General features: G+C 53.6%; 3 protein-coding genes across 4 annotated transcripts in view; all 3 read right to left on the reverse strand.

Moving 5' to 3' along the window:
- Clptm1 (cleft lip and palate associated transmembrane protein 1) overlaps positions 1 to 7,708 on the reverse strand; it is a 25,617-nt gene extending 17,909 nt beyond the window's left edge. Inside the window, exon 1 of one of the 2 annotated variants that reach the window (XM_013032722.1) lies at positions 7,647 to 7,708. In XM_013032722.1, the coding sequence (XP_012888176.1) occupies positions 7,647 to 7,652 (6 nt within the window). In that variant the 5' untranslated portion in view covers positions 7,653 to 7,708. Of the gene's footprint in view, positions 1 to 7,241; positions 7,397 to 7,646 lie in introns of those variants that run through there. The other variant, XM_013032721.1, reaches the window with a different exon arrangement.
- A 6,110-nt stretch (positions 7,709 to 13,818) lies between these two features.
- Positions 13,819 to 14,505, reverse strand: Apoc2 (apolipoprotein C-II). The gene is made up of 3 exons (XM_013032677.1): positions 14,451 to 14,505; positions 14,010 to 14,169; positions 13,819 to 13,906 (listed from the first exon to the last, which is right to left on the reverse strand). The coding sequence occupies exons 1-3, from the start codon at positions 14,503 to 14,505 to the stop codon at positions 13,819 to 13,821; spliced, it is 303 nt and encodes a 100-aa protein (XP_012888131.1).
- A 1,140-nt stretch (positions 14,506 to 15,645) lies between these two features.
- Apoc4 (apolipoprotein C-IV) lies at positions 15,646 to 19,223 on the reverse strand. The gene is made up of 3 exons (XM_013032597.1): positions 19,148 to 19,223; positions 16,983 to 17,115; positions 15,646 to 15,805 (listed from the first exon to the last, which is right to left on the reverse strand). The coding sequence occupies exons 1-3, from the start codon at positions 19,221 to 19,223 to the stop codon at positions 15,646 to 15,648; spliced, it is 369 nt and encodes a 122-aa protein (XP_012888051.1).

Below are 19,223 nucleotides of genomic sequence, written 5' to 3' on the forward strand. Positions count from 1 at the left end.
GGGGGGCGCCTAGGAAGGTGGCTCAGTGGTAGAACGCTTGCCTTGCATGCCTGAGGCCCTGGGTTCGATTCCTCAACACTACATAAGCAAAAAGAAAAAAGCTGGAAGTGGCGCTGTGGCTCAAGTGGTAGAGTGCTAGCCTTGAGCTGAAGAGCTGAGGAACAGCACTCAGGCCCAGAGTTCAGGCCCCACAACTGGCCTCCCCCCACAAAAAAGAGTCTCACGGAACTTCCCGCCTGGGCTGGCTTTGAACTGCAATCCTCAGATCTCAGCCTCCTAAGTAGCTAGGATTATAGGTGTGAGCTACTGGTGGCCGGCTACTCACATTTTTTTTTAAAATTCACTCATTCAGACAGCATTGGGGATTGAACTCAGGACCTTGTACTCACTAGGCAGTGTTCTATCACCAAGCCCCACCTCACCTCCAGCCCTAATAAAATCGTGGCTGGTGCAAGTAGACGTGTGCTGGAGTGGGACACGCACACAACTCTGAATCCTGAGCCGAAAAGGGGAAAAGGGGAAGGGAAAGGGAAGGAAGCACATGCACCCGTGTCTGGAACCATGTGGAATGGAAGCACAGCTGAGCTCAGAGCACCCCACAGCCGTCCCTGCACACTGCCTAGGATGGCGCTGCCCACAGAGGCCCCAGCAGGGTCCTCACCGTCTACTGACCGCCTGCAGGGAGGGGCTGCATCTGATCACTCTCGCTACCCTCTGCTGCGCCTAGGGCCCCACTTGAGGCTGTGACCTTTCCAGGTTCACAGGCCCCACCTTCTTACAGACCACACTGCCACCTGTCACCCAGAGGGACTCGAGGAAATGTCACAAAAGGCCAGGCAAGTACAGAGATGACAATTAACCTTATGAAAACTGGGAAGTTGGGTGGGAAAAGAAAGTAATCTGCTTCACTGTGTGGGTCAGACATGCCCAACAGCCATATACGCAACAGCACTCAAGAGCCAAACACCGCTTGCTGGGTATCAGCTCACACCTGTTATCCCAGCCATTCAGGAGGCTGAGATCTGAGGATCACAGTTCAAAGCCAGCTTGGACATCAAAGTCCACGAGACTTTTTTTTGCCAGTCCTGGGGCTTGAACTCAGGGCCTAGGCACTGTCCCTGAGCTTCTTTTGCTCAAGGCTAGTATTCTACTACTTGAGCCACAGTGTCATTTCTGGCTTTTTCAGTGTATGTGGTACTGAGGAATCAAATCCAGGACTTCATGTATCCAAGGCAAGCACTCTACCACTAAGCCACATTCCCAGCCTCGTAAGACTCTTTTGGTCCCCCCTCCCCCCCGCCTTTTTTTTTTTTTGTTAAGTTATGGGGCTTGAACTCTGGGCCTGGGCGCTGTCTCTCAGTTCCAGCCCAAGGCTAGTGCTCTACCACTTGAGCCACAGTGCCACTTCCGGCTTTTTCTGTGTATGTGGTGCTGAGGGATCGAACCTAGGGCCTCATGTATGAGAGGCAAGCACTCTACCACTAAGCTAGATTCCCAACCCTGCCATAAGACTCTTATTTCCTATTAACCAGCAAAAAAAGCTGGACAGAAGTATACCTCAAGTGGAAGTGCCAGCTATGAGCAAGAAAGGCTAGTGAGCACTTGATGCTCTGCCAGTACCAGCCCCCAAACTACAAAAAACACTGAGGAAAAAGCCGGGCACTGGTGGCTCACACCTGTAATCCTAGCTACTCAGGAGGCTGAGATCTGAGGATCGCGGTTCAAAGCCAGCCCGGGCAGGAGAGACTGAGACTCCTATCTCCAATAAACCACCAGAAAACCGGAAGTGGCGCTATAGCTCAAGTGGTAGAGCGCTTGCCTTGAGCTGAAGAGCTGAGGGACAGTGCCCAGGCCCAGAGTTCAAGCCCCACGACCGACAAAAAAAAAAAAAAGCTGGGCACTGGTGGATCACATCTAGCACCCTAGCTACTAAGGAGGCTGAGATCTAAGGATCATGGTTCAAAGCCAGCCCGAGCAGGAAAGTCCATGAGACTCTTCTCTCCAATTAACCACTGAGCTGTGGCTCAAAGTGGTACTAGCCTTGAGCAAGAGGTCAGGGACAGCTTCCACACCAAAAACAAAAAGAGGGAGAGGGAAGGGGGAATGTCAGGTGTTCTGGAAAACATGGTAGTTACTTCTTTGTTTTTTGGTCAGTTGTGGGCCTTGAATTCAGGGCCTAGGCACTGTCTCTGAGCTCTTTTGCTCAAGGGTAGTGCACTACCACTTTGAGACACAGTTCCACTTCTAGTTTTCTGGTAGTTCATTAGAGATAAGAGTCTTAAGGAGCCAGGTACTGGTGGGTCACGCCTGTAATCCTAGCTACACGGGAGACTGAGATCTGAGGATTGTGGTTCAAAGCCAGCCCAGGCAGGAAAGTCCAGAAGACTTTTTGTTGTTAGTTGTGGGGCTTGAACTCTGGGCCTGGGTGCTTTCCCTGTGCTCTTCAGCTCAAGGCTAGCACTCTACCGCTTGAGCCACAGCGCCACTCCCCCGTTTTCTGGTCGTTAACTAGAGATAAGAGTCTCATGGACTTTCCTGCCCGGGCTGGCTTTGAACCGTGACCCTCAGATCTCAGCCTCCTTAATAGCTAGGATTACAGGAGTGAGCCACCAACACCCGGCCAGAAGACTCTTATCTCCAATGAACCACTAGAAAATTGGAAGTGGCACTGTGGCTCAAAATTGGTAGAGCGCGCTGGGCGCTGGTGGCTCATGCGTGTCATCTCATCGTAGCTACTCAGGAGGCTGAGATCTGAGGATCGAAGTTCAAAGGCAGCCAGGCAGAAAAATCCATTGATACTCTTATCTCCAGTTAACCCCCCAAAACTGGAAGTCGCTCTGTGGCTCAAGTGGTAGAGTGCTGGCCTTGAGCTGAAGAGCTGAGGGACAGCACCCAGGCTGAGAGTTCAAGCTCCACGACTGACAAAAACTAAAAAAAATTTTAAAATTAATTAATTTGGTAGAGGGCTGGGAAGGTGGCTCAGTGGTAGAGTGCTTGCCTCACATGCATGAGGCCCTGGGTTTGATTCCTCAGTACCACATAAGCAGAAAAAACCAGAAGTGGAACTGTGGCTCAAGTAGTATAGCACTAGCCTTGAGTTGAAGAGCTGAGGGACAGCGCCCAGGCCCAGAGTTCAGGCCCCACAACTGACAAAAAAGAAAATTGGTAGAATGCTAGCCTTGAGCAAAAGAGCTCAGTGATAGGGCCCATACCCTGAGTTCAAGCCCCACAGCTGCCAAAAAGAAGTCTCATGGACTTTCTTGCCCAGGCTGGCTTTGAACCGCGATCCTCAGATCTCAGCCTCATCGTAGCTAGAATTACAGGGATGAGCCACCAGCATCCAGCAGCAGTTACTTCTTCCCAAGTTAAACTCCACTTACCATACAAACCAGCAAGCCAGTCCCTCACAGCAAAACAGATCCATAATAAAGCTCCCGCACAAATGTTCACAGTAGTGACCAAAAGCTACAACCAGCCAAAATCCTGAAGTGAATGGCAAATAAACCAGTGCCCAAAGAAAACTGCTCAGCCACAGAAGGGAACAGCAGGTCTCGCGATCTTTTGCCCAGACACAAAAAAGATATGCGTGTTATAAGAAAGTCTTAGAACCAGGGCTGGAAAGGTGGCTCAGTGGTAGAGCGCTTGCCTTGCATGCATGAGGCCCTGGGTTCGATTCCTCAGCAGTACCACATAAGCAAAAAGAAAAAAGCCGGAAGTGATGCTGTGGTTCAAGTGGTAGAGCACTAGCCTTGAGCTGAAGAGCTGAGGGATAGCGCCCAGGCCCAGAGTTCAGGCCCCCTCCAAAAAAAAAAAAAAGAAAGAAAAAAATAAAAGTCTTTGAACCAAGCATGGTGACCCTACTTGTAATATGGAGATAGGACTGAAAGTTCAAGGTGGCCAGTGTGGGTAGCAGACCATCTCAAAAACAATATACAAAGGTACTTGTGGCTCATGTCTCTAATCCTAGCTACTCAGAAGGCTGAGATCTGAAGAGCACGGTTCAAAGAGAGCAGGGTTAGGAAAGTCCATGAGACTCTTATGTCCAATAAACCACCAAAAAGCTTGAAGTGGTGCTCAAGTGGTAGAGCACTAGCCTTGAGAACAAAAGGTCAGGGACAGCACCCAGGAGGCCCTGACTCCAACCTAGCTCAGGGATGAATGAGGAATGACCAAAGGCTAATGGTGGTTATAGAGAGATTGCAGCATGTCCAGGCTCCTGAGTTCAACCCCAAGGACCACTAAACACACACACACACACACACACACAACACTTTCGGAAGAAACAAAACTTGTAATGCAGACAGTGACTGCAAAAGAAAATGAAGGGGAGAGATGGACAGTGGCTGGGCCTGTGCGGCCTTCACCCCAGGACTCAAACTGATGTGTGGTGAGCAGGTACAGTGGCAGCCATTGCCACAGTGGTCCCAGGCCTCAGTAGCCCAAGTCAGGGAGCTGTGGATCCAGCAGGAACAGGAGCGCCAAGGCTCGGGTCCTGAGGAGGAGAGGCCCGAGGGACCCGTGGAGACTCCACTGAGGTCAGTAGACCATGGTCTCTACCACAGAGCCCAATGACATACACCACCCCACATAGGCAACAACGGAAGAAAGGCCAGCATCCTAAGTTATACTGCAATGAAGATGCAACACTGTGGGCCCGCCCTTTCCCTCAGGACATGTAATCAGACATGGTGGTGCACACCTGCAATACCAGCACTCAGGAGTCTGCGATGGGAGGATGGAGAGGTTAAGGCCAGCCTGGACTACATAGAAAACTCAAGGAAACCTGAACAGAGTCAATAACCTCTCAGAACATCAAAACCAGGGGCTTGCTGGGTGCTAGTGGCTCACATGTGTAAGCTTAGCTACCCAGGAGGCTAACATCTGAGGATTGCAGTTCAAAGCTAGCTTAGGCAGAAAAGTCCTTGAGACTCTTATCTCTAATTAAACACCCCAAAGGCCAGAAGTGGAGCTGTGGCTCAACTGGTAAAGTGCTAGTCTTGAGCACAAAAGCTCAGGGACAGAGCCCAGGCTGGTTGGAGACCCAAGATCAGCACAAAACTTTAAAAAAAAAAGAAAAAAGTGCTGGAGGCATGGCTCACTGAGTTCAAAGCCCAATTTTACCACCAACAAAGAAAATAAAAAAGGGAGAGGCCAGGTGCCAGTGGCTCATGCCCGTAATCCTAGCTACTCAGGAAGCTGAGTTCTGAGGATCAGTTTTCTGGGGCAGCAAAGTCTGAGAGACTCTTATCTCCTATAAACTACTCAAAAAAAAGCTGGAAGTAGTGTTGTGGCTCAAGTGGTAGAGCTCTAGCCTTGGGCAAAAAGAAGCTCAGGGGTAGAGCCAGGCCCCAGAATTTAAGCCACAGGACTGGCAGAAAAACAAAACAAAGGAGGCAGGCTCAGAGTGGCTGAGTCCACTTTACTCCACTATTTCTTGTTCAGGGTGATTGTGCCTGGCAGGGCACACTTGGCAACTTCTGGAGAAGGGCTGTGTATGCTCACATGTAATGTATAGAGACCAGGGGTGCTACTAGACATCCTAGGGTGCACAGGACAGCTCCCCAACAAAGAACCAGCCAGTTCAAAATGTCAATAGTGTCCAGCTTGACAAATCCTTTCTAGACACGAGTCAGCTCATGCAAGACCTTGATCTGCTTGAGGAAAAAAAACAAAACAAAAAAAAAACTTGTACTTTATCCTGAAGGCCAAAGGATGAGCAAGGAAAGGTTTCAAGCACAGAACTGGGACGAGGGACGATGGGATATGTGAGGCCTATCAAGCCGATCCAAAACCCTACCTGCTCTCTCCCACCACCCCCACCCCATAATCAACAGAAACTCACAGAAGGAAAAGATCTCCCTTCAGAGAGAGTGCAAAGCCCCTGATGACAAGGCCTTACAAGGTGAGTTCATACCAAAACATTAACCAACATTTCTACAGCCCAGACCACCCAGGTCACTTGCCCTGGGGTTCCTCACACACAATTTCCACCTTCCTGCCCTTCAAAGATGATTCCATATGCCCCTCTTTTAGGCTCCCAGAATCTCTGCATCCAGACTTTTCTTACAACTCCAGTATTCCAAGATCATAACTCTGTTTACAAGGATGTCTCCTTATCCCACTCTCCTTTCTGGCTAGGACATGCTGTGACTGAAGCCATCTTAGGGGCCCATTCATCACAGGGTTGGCTCTCCTATGCACTCCTTTTCTTTTCACCCTCCTTTTCTTCTCCCCCCCCACCCCCCGCCGGGGGTGGAGGGAGAACCCCAGGAAGAAAGGGAATTTACCCAAGGTCACACACACACACACACACACACTTACTTCATGCTCCTCTTCCCAGCCCGCATTCCCCTCCCTGGAACAGACTCCCACATGTCAGTGACAGCTCAGTGGGCAGGTCCCACAGCACCTTGCTGTCACCCCATCAATTCCCCAGATGCGTGCATGGTGTCTGGGTACCTCAGTGGGCATGCTCTTGGAGAGAGGGGGGGGGGAGTGTCTCTGATTATTTTAGGGGGGGGAGCGGGTCAGAAGTCATCAGTACCAGGACCACTTTAGGCTAGAAATTCCTATCACCCCCCCCTCTTCCGATGCAGACCACCCAAGGGTGTCAGCTTCCACATGAAATGGATGCCAAACTCAGCGACCTTCTTCTGCAAGCGCCTGGGGGGGTGGCTTGGACTCGGCTGCCAGTCTGTAAAATGGGTCTGTGTGGGGAAGGCGAGTTCATCTGATTTTCTCCCCCCCCCCCCCCCCCCGCTACTCCCAATAACTACAACTCCCCGCTGGGCCCCGGCCTCACATCGCAGGGGCCCAGAGCGACACCCCACCCCACCCCACCCCAGCGAGGCGCCAAGCCACTCAACCCAATGGTCTGGGGGGCGCCGAGCATCGCAGAGAGTCCGGAACCCCGGACACCGGGGGACGGACGGGGTCGACGTCCCCTCCGCGCCAGGCGCCCCGGCTCGAGCAAAGGGCCTGAGGCCACCAGGCGCGAGCGTCCGCGACCCCGAGAGCTCAACAGAGCCCCGTTTCCGCCACTGTCCGGGCCTCCCCGTACCCCCACGGCCGCGTCTGGGCCCCACCAGTCAAGGTCCTCGTCCTCCCGTCCCCGGGCAAGGGCTCCCCCCCAGACACAATGCACCGGACGACGAGGAAAGGGGGACCGGGACACGCCCCACGCGAGGTTCCCTCCCCCGGGTGAGGAAGAACCCCCCTCAGTCCCCTCTCGGCCTCCGTACCTGACCGGAGCCGGAGCCTCCCCCGGCTGCCACCACGGCGCTGCCGGCCCCGTCCGCCTCCTGCGCCGCCGCCATCTTCCCGCTCCGGGTCCCCGCCCCCGCCGCCAGTCCCGCCCCGTCCCCGACCGCGCCAGCGCGATCGCGCGAGATTTCACGGCCTATATCCGGCCGGAGAGAGAGAGAGAAAATAAAGAGGCTTAGCCACGCCTTCCGGAAAGGCCACTTCCGGCGGCGCTGGCCCCCGCCCGGCCACCGTAGCGCGTTGGTAGAAGAAAACGCGTACTGCGACATCCCGTCACCTTCCGCGCCATGGGGGAGGGGACGGAGGAGGGGAAGGCTCTCTCCTCACTAAATTGCTCCCCAGGAAAACGAAGCCGCCTTTTCGCGTGGGTGATCGGTCTCTACCCGCATGGAGCCGGGGTTGTTGGCCCGCCGGTTCTTTGAGTGTCTTTGTTCTTGTTTGAGGTCCGTTTCCATGACTCTTGAGCCTTCCCAGCCACCGTCGCTCCGCCCACCCGCTCCGTCCAGGCCACGCCCTTCCCGCGCGCCGCGAACCTCGCCGGCCGCCGTCTGCGCGTGCGCGGACAGACCGTGCTGGTTTGCAGTCTGCGCGTGCGCAGGCAGACCGTGCTGGTTTGTAGTCTCTGTGTGTCTGTGTCTCTCTCGCTCTCTCTCCCTCCCTCCCTCCCAACGCATCTAGTCACAAACTGTCTTTTCTTTGTCGGTCCTGGGTCTTGAACTCTGGGCCTGGGCGCTGTCCCTCAGCTCTTCAGCTCAAGGCTAAGCGCTCTACCACTTGGGCCACAGCGCCACTTTTGGTTTTCTGGTGGTTTATTGGAAATCGAGTCTCAGAAACTTTCCTGCCCGGGCTGGCTTTGAACCGCGATCCTCAGATCTCAGCCTCCTGAGTAGCTAGGATGACAGGCGGAAGCCATCGGCGCCACGCACAAAGTAACTCTTTGAAGCTTGTCACGGGGCCCCTACCTTGGGACGGGACCTTGTCAGCCCCCTCTCCGAGCTAGTGGGCACCCTGGTTTAATGCACATGCGCGTTCCTGACTCCTTTCCCCCCCCCTTCTTCCCCTTCTTTTTTTTTTTCTTTCTTCTTTTCTCTCTTTTTTTTATTTTTTTATTTTATTTGTGAACATACTGTACAGAGGGGTTACAATTACATGGGCAGGATAATGCGTACATTTCTTACCAAGCATTGCAGCCTCCTCCTTTGTTTACCCTTCACATCCCTTCCCAGCCTCCTCCCTCCCTCCCCCTTCCCCTTCTTTTTTGACTCCCCAGCTTACCTCAAAGTCCTGGACCCCGTCTGCTCCTTACATGAATTGCATTAAGTTTTCATTAGCTACTATGTATCTTCCCATGGCTGCAAGCCTGAATTCCTGCAAGGATGCCAGGGAGAGAGGGATGGAGGGGGTGGGGGGGTGTCTCACCTGCATTCACACCCACCTGAGTGACCGTGAGGCCACAGCCTCTGGAGTTTCTCCCACACACACACATAAATTAGGGATCATAATAGTGCTCAGCGCTCCTCCCCGCCTCCTGACACAAAGACGAGTCAAACCCGGCCTCAGTGGCTCATGCCCATCATCCCAGCTACTCAGGGGGCTGAGATCTGAGGATCAAAGTTCAAAACCAGCCCGGGGAAGAACAGTCCATGAGACTTTTAACTCCAGTTCATCAAATGCTAAAATGCCAGAAATGGTGCTGTGGCTCAAATGGTAGAGTGCTATCTTTGACCATGCCCAGGCCCTGAGTTCAAGGACCAGGACCAGCATCCCTCCCCCCCATACACACAAAATAAGACAATTTGTTAAGCACCGCTACACACCTGTAATCTCAGTACTGAGAGAGACTGAGGCAGGAGGACTATGAGTTCTAGGCCAGCCTGGACCCTGTATCAGAAATAACAGCTGGTAAACAAAATATACTTCAGGCGATGTAGCTCAGGCAATCATAGAGCATTTGTCTCCTGGCTTGCACAAGGCTCTGGATTCCATCCTCAGCACCAAAAATGACAACAAAAATATATTTGAGGATTTAGATAAAAGAAGACAGAAAGTCCAGGTATGCAAGGTGCTGGGAAAATAAATATCCTCTAGCTTCACCTTGAGCTCCTCTGCTCTCAGCTCTATTTACAAAGTACTCCAAATTCACTCTTAAGCCTCCTACAGTGACAGTCAGCTAGACCAAAGGCTTTGGAGAAGGTCCTGCAGAGATCCAGGTTCCCTGGCTTGTAAGTGACCATAAAGAATTCCATTCTCAGCTGGGCACAGTGACTCACTCCTGTAATCCTAGCTGCTCAAGAGATGGAGATCTGAGAATCCTGGTTCAAAGCCAGCCCAGGCAGGAAAGTCCATGAGATTCTTATCTCCCATGAACCACCAGAAAACTGCAGATGAAGCTATGGCTCAAGGTGCTAGAGGGCTAACCTTGAGCATAAAAGCATAAAAACTGCTCAGGGGCAGCTCCCAGGCTCTGAGTTCAAGCCCTAGTTCAAGCACCTAAAAATAAAAAAAATAAACAAATAAATTCCATTCTCTTAAGGGAACTGCAGGGTACTCTGCACACTGTACCCTCCACTAGGGGGTGCCCCAACACCAATGAGTCTGGAAAGGACCTGAGCTTTAGGGTCCTGAGGAAGAAAAGATTCTGAGTCATTTGCTAAGTGTGAGGGAGGAGGTATCAGGGGCCCAGATTTCTGAGTTAATAGAAGAGTCTGGGGGCCTGGATGCTGGGGTCCTGAAGGGAGTTAGGGTGTGTGTATGTGGGGGAGGGGATTCTGAGAAAGGAAGGAGGAGCTTGGGAATGGCTTCCAGATTGGTTGGAAGCAGAGCTGGCCTGGGCCATGGTTTTGATTTGGCTTGAGTCTGTGGGAAACAAGTGGACAGAGCAAGGATTGTTCCCCCAGGATCTCCCCCCTGTCCCACTCACCCACTAGGCTTGGCAGCTCAGTTCTTCCCAGGCCCTCCGGGCTTGGGGGCATTACCCATAGCCCTTGGCTGGGCCCCTGTTTTTCTGCTGGGTTCACAGCTGCCCAACCTCAGGACCTGGGAAAGTTGCCCCAAAAAGAAATGTTGAAAGACTGGCTGGAGGGTGGATGCCAAAGAAATGAGGACAAATGCAGCCTGTGGATCTTCTGAAAGCAACAGCCTTATTCATGGCACTTGGAAAAGGGGTGGGTACTGCCCTCAGGCTTTGGGCACACTTCACCCAGGGGCCAAGCCCTGCTCACCCGCAAACCATGGAGCTTCTGCTCTTATTCATCCACCTTTTCCTTTTCCCCAGCAAAGTCCCCACTGCTAGATAGATACCCTGGTCTGTCCACCAAGCCCCCATTTCTGACCCGGGGGCCCAATAAGAGCCTCTCTACCCTCCCCCTACTTTCCAGCCACATAGCCCTCTGCAGTCCAGCCTGATCACCTATGCCTTTAAGTGACAGTTCTGGGTCTCCACCCCAACACTCTGCCTCTCCAGAGAGAGAGACAACACCCAAGACCCAAGCCAAGTACTTGCTTGAGCCTCTTTGGCTGGTAATTTTGTTTTTGAGACAGGGACTTCCTGACTCTGTGCCCCACCCCCACCCCCCACTATCCTCCAGCTCTCCACCTCCTGGGTAACTGAGATTACAGACATGCACTACCATTCTCAGATAACAACCCAAGGATCTTTTTGCTCTGTGAGGGCCTGGGATGTCTAAGGCCAACCTGGAGAGAAAGGAACACCCCCACACACACCAACCCCCGACCCCCACAGATACATGTACACACACACACACACACACACACACACACACACGAATTCAATAATCATGAAATCTGAACTTGCAACAGGTCCTGATCAGTGAGGGACATTTTGAGAGATCACATGAGGTCAGCACTAACTGTCTTTGCCCTGCTGTGTTGTATCCTCCAACCTTAGGAAGTGCTTGATAAATACATGCACTGTGAAGGCATTGTTGATAAAGATCCGCCCAGGCTTTGGCTGACAGTCTTCCTGGCTCACAGCCAGCACAGGCATTGATTTCTCAAGCTGAGTGGGAACCCATCTGCAAGCTTGCCATCTTTGTGTCACAGGACTCTGAGCAATTCACTTCCAGACCATATGTCAACCACAAGACAGGGGCCTGGCGGGCTGTGTGGCTCAGTGGTAGAGGATGGATACAGCCCTAGTGCCACCAACCCATAAACAGTGCCACTCAAGGACCGGGATACTAGCTGGGCACTGGTGACTAGCTTAGTGACTTACTGAGGAGGCTGAGATCTGAAGATCGTAGTTCAATGTCAACCTAAACAGGAAAGCCTGTGAGACTTTTATCTCTAATGAACCACCAGAAAACCAGAAATGGAGCTGTGGCTCAAGGTGGTAGAGCCCTAACCTTGAGCTGAAGAGCTCAGGGACAGCTCCCAGGCCCTGAGTTCAAGCCCCACAGCTGTCAAAAGAAAAAGATGGCCAGGCACTGGTGGCTCATGCCTGTAATCCTAGCTACTCAGGAGGCTGAGATCTGAGGATCGCAGTTCAAAGCCAGTCTGGGCAAGAAAGTTCTTAAGACTCCTATCTCCAATAAACCACAAGAAAACTGGAAGTGGCACTGTAGCTCAAGTGGTAGAGTGCTCACCTTGAGCTGAAGAGCTGAGGGACAGCACCCAGGCCCAGAGTTCAAGTCCCACGACCGACAAAAAAAAAAAAAATGGTCCAGGCTGCTGCTGATGTCACATCTTGGGTTCAAGATGTGTGTGTGTGTGTGTGTGTTTTGTTGGGCCTGGGAGCTGTCCCTCAGCTCTTCAGCTCAAGGTAAGCACTCTACCACTTGAGCCACAGTGTCATTTCTGGTTTTCTGGTGGTTCATTGGAGATCAGAGTCTCATGAACTTTCCTGTCTGGGCTGGCTTTGAACTGCAATCCTCAGATCTCAGCCTCTTGAGTAGCTAGGATTACATGCTTGAGCCACCAGCCCTTGGCTTGTTTTTTGTTTTTGCCAGCCCTGAGGTTTGAACTTAGGGCCTGGACACTGTCCCTGAGCTTCTTTTTGTTCAAGGCTAGCACTCATTTGAGCCATAGCCCCACTTATAGCTTTTTCTGTGTATGTGGTACTGAGGAATTGAACCCAGGGCTTCATGCATGCTAGGCGAGCACTCTACCACTGAGCCACCTTCCCAGCCTGGGTTTTTGTTTTTTTTTTTTTTCTTCTGTCTCTTTGGTTGGAGAGAAGGTCTGTCTGTAGTTCACCCTCTCAAGTTCCTGGATTACAGGTGTGTATCACTGAAGGATTGACCCCATCCTGTTTTCCCAGGTGCATTCAGACATCAGACAAGCCACCAAAGGTATACTCAGACAGGGCCAATGTACCTAAGCCTGCTGTAAACATTCCATTGCGGGTCCAACCGAAAAGCCCCCACCTCCCTACACCTAATGGCTTTTTCCTCTGCCTCCTTGCTCAGACCTCATAAAAACCCAACTTCTGTCCCACCTTTTTTTTTTTTTTGCCAGTCCTGGGGCTTGAACTCAGGGTCTGGGCACTGTCCTTGAGCTTCTTTTGCTCAAGGCTAGCATTCTACCAATTGAACCACAGCACCACTTCTGGCTTTTTCTGTGTATGTGGTACTGAGGAATCGAACTCAGGGCTTCATGCATGCTAGGCAAGCACTCTACCACTAAGCCACTTGTCTCTTTTCCCAGCCCACCTTGGCCCACCTTTTTACAGTCTCCAAGCCCATGGGAAGGCATGTCCTTCGCTGTTCTATCTCAATAAACAGTCCTCAGGCTGGGAAGGTGGCTCAGTGGGAGAGTGCTTGCCTTTATGCATAAGGCCTTGGGTTCGATTCCTCAGCACTACATAAACAGAAAAGCCGGAAGTGGTGCTGTGGCTCAAATGGTAGAGCGCTAGCCTTGAGCTAAAGAGCTGAGGGACAGCGCCCAGGACCAAAGTTCAGGCCCCACAACTGACAAAACAAAACAAACCCCAAAACAGTCCTTTCCTGTGGAAGATGGAGTCTGGTCAGTTTCCTTTCTTTCTCCTCGACTTTCCTAACAATCTCCCTGCACAGCTAATAGCATTTGTTCACGTTTTCATTCCTGTGGTCCAGGTTCTAGGTAAAGGCTACAATCGTGTCAGCTGAACTCAATCTGCCCTTATACTTGGCTCTGCACCTCAGATAAAGCAGCCACCTGAAAGCATAAATGGTGTAAGGGGCTGGGAAGGTGGCTCAGTGGTAGAGCGCTTGCCTAGCATGCATGAAGCCCTGGGTTCGATTCCTCAGCACCACATACACAGAAAAAGCCGGAAGTGGTGCTGTGGCTCAAGTGGTAGAGCGCTAGCCTTGAGCAAAAGAAGCTCAGGGAGAGTGCCTAGGCCCAGAGTTCAAGCCCCAGGACTGGCAAGGAAAAAAAGAAAAAGAAGAAATGGCATATGTTTTTCTTTATTTCTTCCTTCATTTGAAAGAATTCAGGCAAATCTTGGGGAGACGACAACACAATGCAAGCCACTGGGATGGGGGGCTCAGTACAGTCCCGTGGAGGGGGTCAGAGGCCTGGGGCGGGGGCTCAGATCCCCCTCCCCCATGATGGGATTTAGTCTCCCTTCAGCATGGTGAGGAGCTGGTCTGTGAAGATGCCGGCGTACGTGGTGATGGCAGCCGAGCCTTTGCTGTACATATCCCTAGGAGAAGACAGGGTCTGAGGTTGGAGGCCCGGCCTGCACCCCTGGGGACTGAGGGAGGAGGCTTGGGGTGTGGACCAGGTAAGTGTTGGAGGGCAGGTACCTGAGCTTCTCATCCACACTGGGCAGGTAAGTTTTCTCATACAGACCCTGTGCAGCAGCCTTGGCCGTGTCCCAGTACGTGGAAAGGGATTCTTGGACCTGAACCAGTAGAGTTGGGCTGGCAAAGGGCTCGGTCTGGGGCAGCAGGGCCCCCTGGGCCTCTGTGGCGAGATGAGGGGCTGATCGTTAATCGAGGGGAGCTTTAGACAGGACGGACAGGTTTATGTTACCCTGGAACCTGATCCATAGGAATGAAAAAGTGAAGAAACACTAGTTGCCGGGCAAGGTGACACACGCCTGTAATCCCGGCACTTGGGAGGATGGAGGACTGTCTGAACTACACAGAGAGAGGTCAACTAAGAGTCCTCAGCCTCACCCCACTCCACCCCGCCCCTCCCCGCCCCCCCCCCGCCCCGCCCCGCCCCACCCCGCCCCGACTCACCGTGTCCCAGTACTATGAGAACAAGGAACAGAGCCAGCAGGAATCGGAGGCCCATGGTGTGATACCTGGACTGCAGAGGACAGGAAGATCACCTGAGGAGCCATGGGCTGGGGTCCCGCCCCACCAAGGGAGGGGCTGTGTCCTCAGATCCCCCTCCCGTCACCCAGCCAGGATTCCCAGGGCACCAGGTCGCGCATGAGCTGTGTCTTCCTTTCTCACATTCCAGAATTCCACTCCTCCAGATTTTTTTTTTAAGGGGGGGGGTGAGGGATGGTGGTGATGGTGATGTTGAGGGCATTAGGCCTTGAACTCAGGGCCTGGGAACAAATCTTTTAGCTTTTTTTCTCTCAAGGCTGGCGCTCTACCACTTGAACCACAGCACCACTCCTGTCTAGTCAATAGTTTATTTGGAGAGAAGAGTCTCATGGACTTCCCTGCTTAAGCTGGCCTCCACCCCTGATCCTCAGATCTCAGCCTCCAGAATAGCTGGGATGACAGGCGGGAGCCTGACTTCTGCTACCATTGGGAACGCTGTGATTGCCACCTGGGCTTCTTACGGAGTGAAGGTCATTCCCAGCCCCTTCCACCCCCACTACTTCCACTCCCAGGAACCCCCTCCTCCCCTCTCCCCCTCCCCCCTGTACACACGCATGCGCACATACATCTTACCAGGCTGTGACTCTGGCAGGCCAGTGCTGTCCCCGGAGGCGAAGCAGCCAAGAGCCTTTATAGCTCTGGGGCCCCCCTCTCTCCAAGGCCACTGCCTCGCCTAGGCCAAAGTCCTGGCCAACAGTGCTGCGGAGGGTGGGGTGGGGGCAGGGGACAGGGCGGCTGGTGACGTGTCCATCAGCAGCAGGTGACATTATGGGGAACCCGCATTGGGAGAACACACCATGACACACATAGGGCTGGTTTGGGGACTCAGGAGGAGTTGAGAACCCCGGAATTTGGTGGGAGACAGAGTACCCCAGCTTACTGTCCAAGCCCTCCATATCCTTAAGCAGGGGTCCCTTGATGTCTTTCGTTCCCCCCTTCCCTGCGCGAGTCATTTCCCCCTAGATCCCCTTCCCCACTGCCCCCGCTCCAGGGCCAGGGGGGATGTGAGGGGCCGGGTGGCCGCACAGAGGGACAGCAACACAAGGTTTTGGACACGGAAGACCAGCTTTATTTCCCACGTGCGAGCTGGGTGCCCGCTTCAGCTCGGCGTCCCGCACAGGAGCCGCGGGCACAGGCTGCGGGTGCGCTCCAGCAGCCTGTCCTTGGAGCTCGCCAGCCAGGCCTGCGTGCGCGGCCCCACGTCCTGCAGGTGGTCTTCGTAGTAGGTCTGCATAAAACCCCGAAGGGTGCTCGGACCCCTGTGCCAGAGGGGGCGCCAGTGAGAGGCCAGCTACTTAGGGTACCGCCCAGAAGGTCCATCTGGGGCCCTCAGAGCGGAGGTTCAGACCCCAGTTCCACTCTCTCAGTTCTAGGGGTCCAGACCCTAGCCTCCTCCCTCAGATCCAGGGATCCAGACCCCAGCCTCCTCCCTCAGATCCAGGGATCTAGGCCCCAGCCTTCTCCCTCAGACCCAGGGGTCCAGACCCCAGCCTTCTCCCTCAGACCCAGAGCTCCAGATACCAGCCTCCTCCCTCAGACCCAGGGATCCAGACCCCAGCCTCCTCCCTCAGACCCAGGGCTCCAGACCCCAGCCTTCTCCCTCAGACCCAGAGCTCCAGACACCAGCCTCCTCCCTCAGACCCAGGGGTCCAGAACCCAGCCTTCTCCTTCAGACTCAGGGATCCAGGCCCTAGCCTCTTCCCTCAGACCCAGGGATCCAAACCCTAGCCTCCTCCCTCAGACCCAGGAATCTAGACCCAGTCCTCCTCTCTCAGACCCAAGGATCTAGGCCATAACCTCTTCCCTCTGACTCAGGGATCCAAACTCCAGCCTCCTCCCTCAGAACCAGGAATCCAAACTCCAGCCTCCTCCCTCAGACCCAGGGGTCCAGGTCCCAGCCTCCTCCCTCAGACCCAGTGATCCAGACCCTAGCCTCTCCTCTCAGACCCAGGGATCCAAACCCTACCCTCTTCCCTCAGACCCAGTGATCCAGACACCAGCCTCTTCCCTCAGACCCAGAGCTCCAGAAACCAGCCTCCTCCCTCAGACCCAGGGGTCCAGGCCCCAGCCTCCTCCCTCAGACCCAGGGGTCCAGACACCAGCCTCCTCCCTCAGACCCAGGAATCCAAACTCCAGCCTCCTCCCTCAAACCCAGAGATCCAGGCCCAGTTCTCCTCCCTCAGGCTCAGGGGTCCAGACCCCAGCCTCCTCCCTCAGACCCAGGAATTCAAACCCCAGCCTCCTCCCTCGGACCCAGGAATCTAGGCCCAGTCCTCCTCCCTCAGACCCAGGGATCTAGGCCACAGCCTCTTCCCTCAGACCCAGGGATCCAGACCCCAGCCTCCTCCCTCAGACCCAGGAATCCTGGCCCCAGCCTCCTCTCTCAGACTCTGAGCCCTGCTTCTGCTCCACAGCCCGGCACCTGCAGCGCCTCACCAGAACCACCGCCACCTGTCCTTCGTCCCGGTCACCAGCGGCTCCACCAGCTCCTTTACCCTGGTCCGCACCAGGCTCCAGCGACCCCCATCGGGCGCTGGTGGAGGGCTTGGGCTTGCGGAGGATGAGCAGGCTGAGTGGGAGAAAGCAACCTAAGAGCCAGGACCCCACCATCGCTCTCCCCCCCCCCTCCTCACGCGTGGCCTCCACCCAGAGGTCTCCATCTCCCCCCCCCAGCCCCCACTTCCACTCACAATTTGCTCCCTTCCACACAGCTTGCACACCTGAGCAGAGCCTCCGCTCCGAGACCAGCCATTCAACAGGCACACCTGTGCATAATCCCTAGCGCCTCAGTGCTCCAAGACTCAGTTTCCCCTCCTGGAGAATGGGGTAGGTACCTACTTTAGCATCGTGGTGGGAATTACAATGTAGGCACATAATACAGGAGAAAGAGTGTATAGTGTGTGTGTGTGTGTGTGTGTGTGTGTGTGTGTATGTGTGTGTGTGTATGGGCCAGTATTGGGGTTTGAATTCAAAACCTTTTATTTTTATTTTTATTTTTTTGGGTCCGGTCATGGAGCTTGAACTCTGGGCCTGGGCGCTGTCCTTCAGCTCTTCAGCTCAAGGCTAGCGCTCTACCACTGAGCCACCTTCCCAGCCCCATGATTTCAAAACCTTTTGCTCAAGGTTAGAGCTCTACCAATTGAGCCACAGCTCCACTTGTAGTCTGTTTTTGTTTTTTGTTATTGTTGTTTGTTTTTGTCAGTCATGGGGCTTGGCATCAGGGCCTGGGCGCTGTCCCTGAGCTTTTTTGCTTAGGGTGAGTACTCTACCACTTTGAACCACAGTGTCACTTCTGTTTTTCTGCTGGTTAATTGGAAATAAGAGTCTCATGGACTTCCCTCCCTGGGCTAGCTTTGAACCATGATGCTCATACCTCATCTTTCTGAGTCACTAGGGTTACAGGAGTGAGCCACTAACGCTGGCTCATTATTTTCATTTTTAGGTGCCAGTTCTGGGGCTTGAACTCAGAGCCCGGGAGCTCTGGGAGCTCTGAGTTCAAGGATAGATCCTTACCATTTTTTTGGGGGGGTCCGGTTGTGGGGCCTGAACTCTGGGCCTGGGCGCTGTCCCTCAGCTCTTCAGCTCAAAGCTAGCACTCTACCATTGAGCCACAGCACCACTTCTGGCTTTTTTCTTATGTGGTGCTGAGGAATCGAACCCAGGGCCTCGAGCATGCAAGGCAAGTGCTCTACCACTGAGCCACCTTCCCAGCCCATCCTTACCATTTTTGAGTTACAGGCTCACGCCTGCAATCTTAGCTACTCCAGAGGCTGAGATCTGAGGATCAGGTTTCAAAGCCAGCCCAGGCAGCGAAGTCCCATAGACTCTTATCTCCAATAAACCACTAGAAAACTGGAAGTGGTGCTGTGGCTCGGGTGGTAGAGCGCTAGCCTTGAGCTGAAGAATGCAGGAATAGCGCCCAAGCCCAGAGTTCAAGCCCCACGACCAACAACAACAAAAAATTAAAATTAAATAAATAAAAATGTGGATGACTATTTCTAAAAAGATGAGCACAAAATGTTTTTTTTTTTGGGGGGGGGAGGCATAGATCAGGTAGTAAAGTGCCAGCAGAGCAATACAAGGTCCTGAGTTCAAAACCAGGTATCAAAAAAATGACTGGGAGTGTGGCTCAATGGTAGAGTGCTTGCCTAGCATGCATGAAACCCTGGGTTCTATTCCTCAGTACCACATACACAGAAAAAGCCAGAAGTGGTGCTGTGGCTCAAGTGGTAGAGCACTAGCCTTGAGCACAGAGAGGCTCAGGGACAGCGCCTAGGCCCTGAGTTCAAGCCCCAGGACTGGCAAAAAAGAAAGAAAAGAGCCATTCACAGACACTCAAAACATGGGCAGGTGTGCACTTTGTAGGAACCTGTGCACAGTGGAGGTATCCTGATTCCTTTGCACACGCACGGACTTGCACCAAGGATCCCTGTCTTTGGCAGCAGCCCCACCCCCACCCCATTGTCCACCCTCAGCATTACACACACACACACACACACACACACACACACACACACACGTCCACATGGGGCAAGCAGCATGGTCAACCTCCCCCCTCCCCACCGGGGTCCCCGCTTGGCACGCCACCTCCTGTTTCTCACCCAAAACCAAGGCCAGGAACAGTACACCGTAGCCCAGGATGGACCCAGCCCAGAACCTGCGACTCAGAGGGGCCAT

The sequence above is a fragment of the Dipodomys ordii genome, unplaced genomic scaffold, assembly GCF_000151885.1.
Source record: "Dipodomys ordii isolate 6190 unplaced genomic scaffold, Dord_2.0 Scaffold156, whole genome shotgun sequence".
NCBI classification, from domain to species: Eukaryota; Metazoa; Chordata; class Mammalia; order Rodentia; family Heteromyidae; genus Dipodomys; species Dipodomys ordii.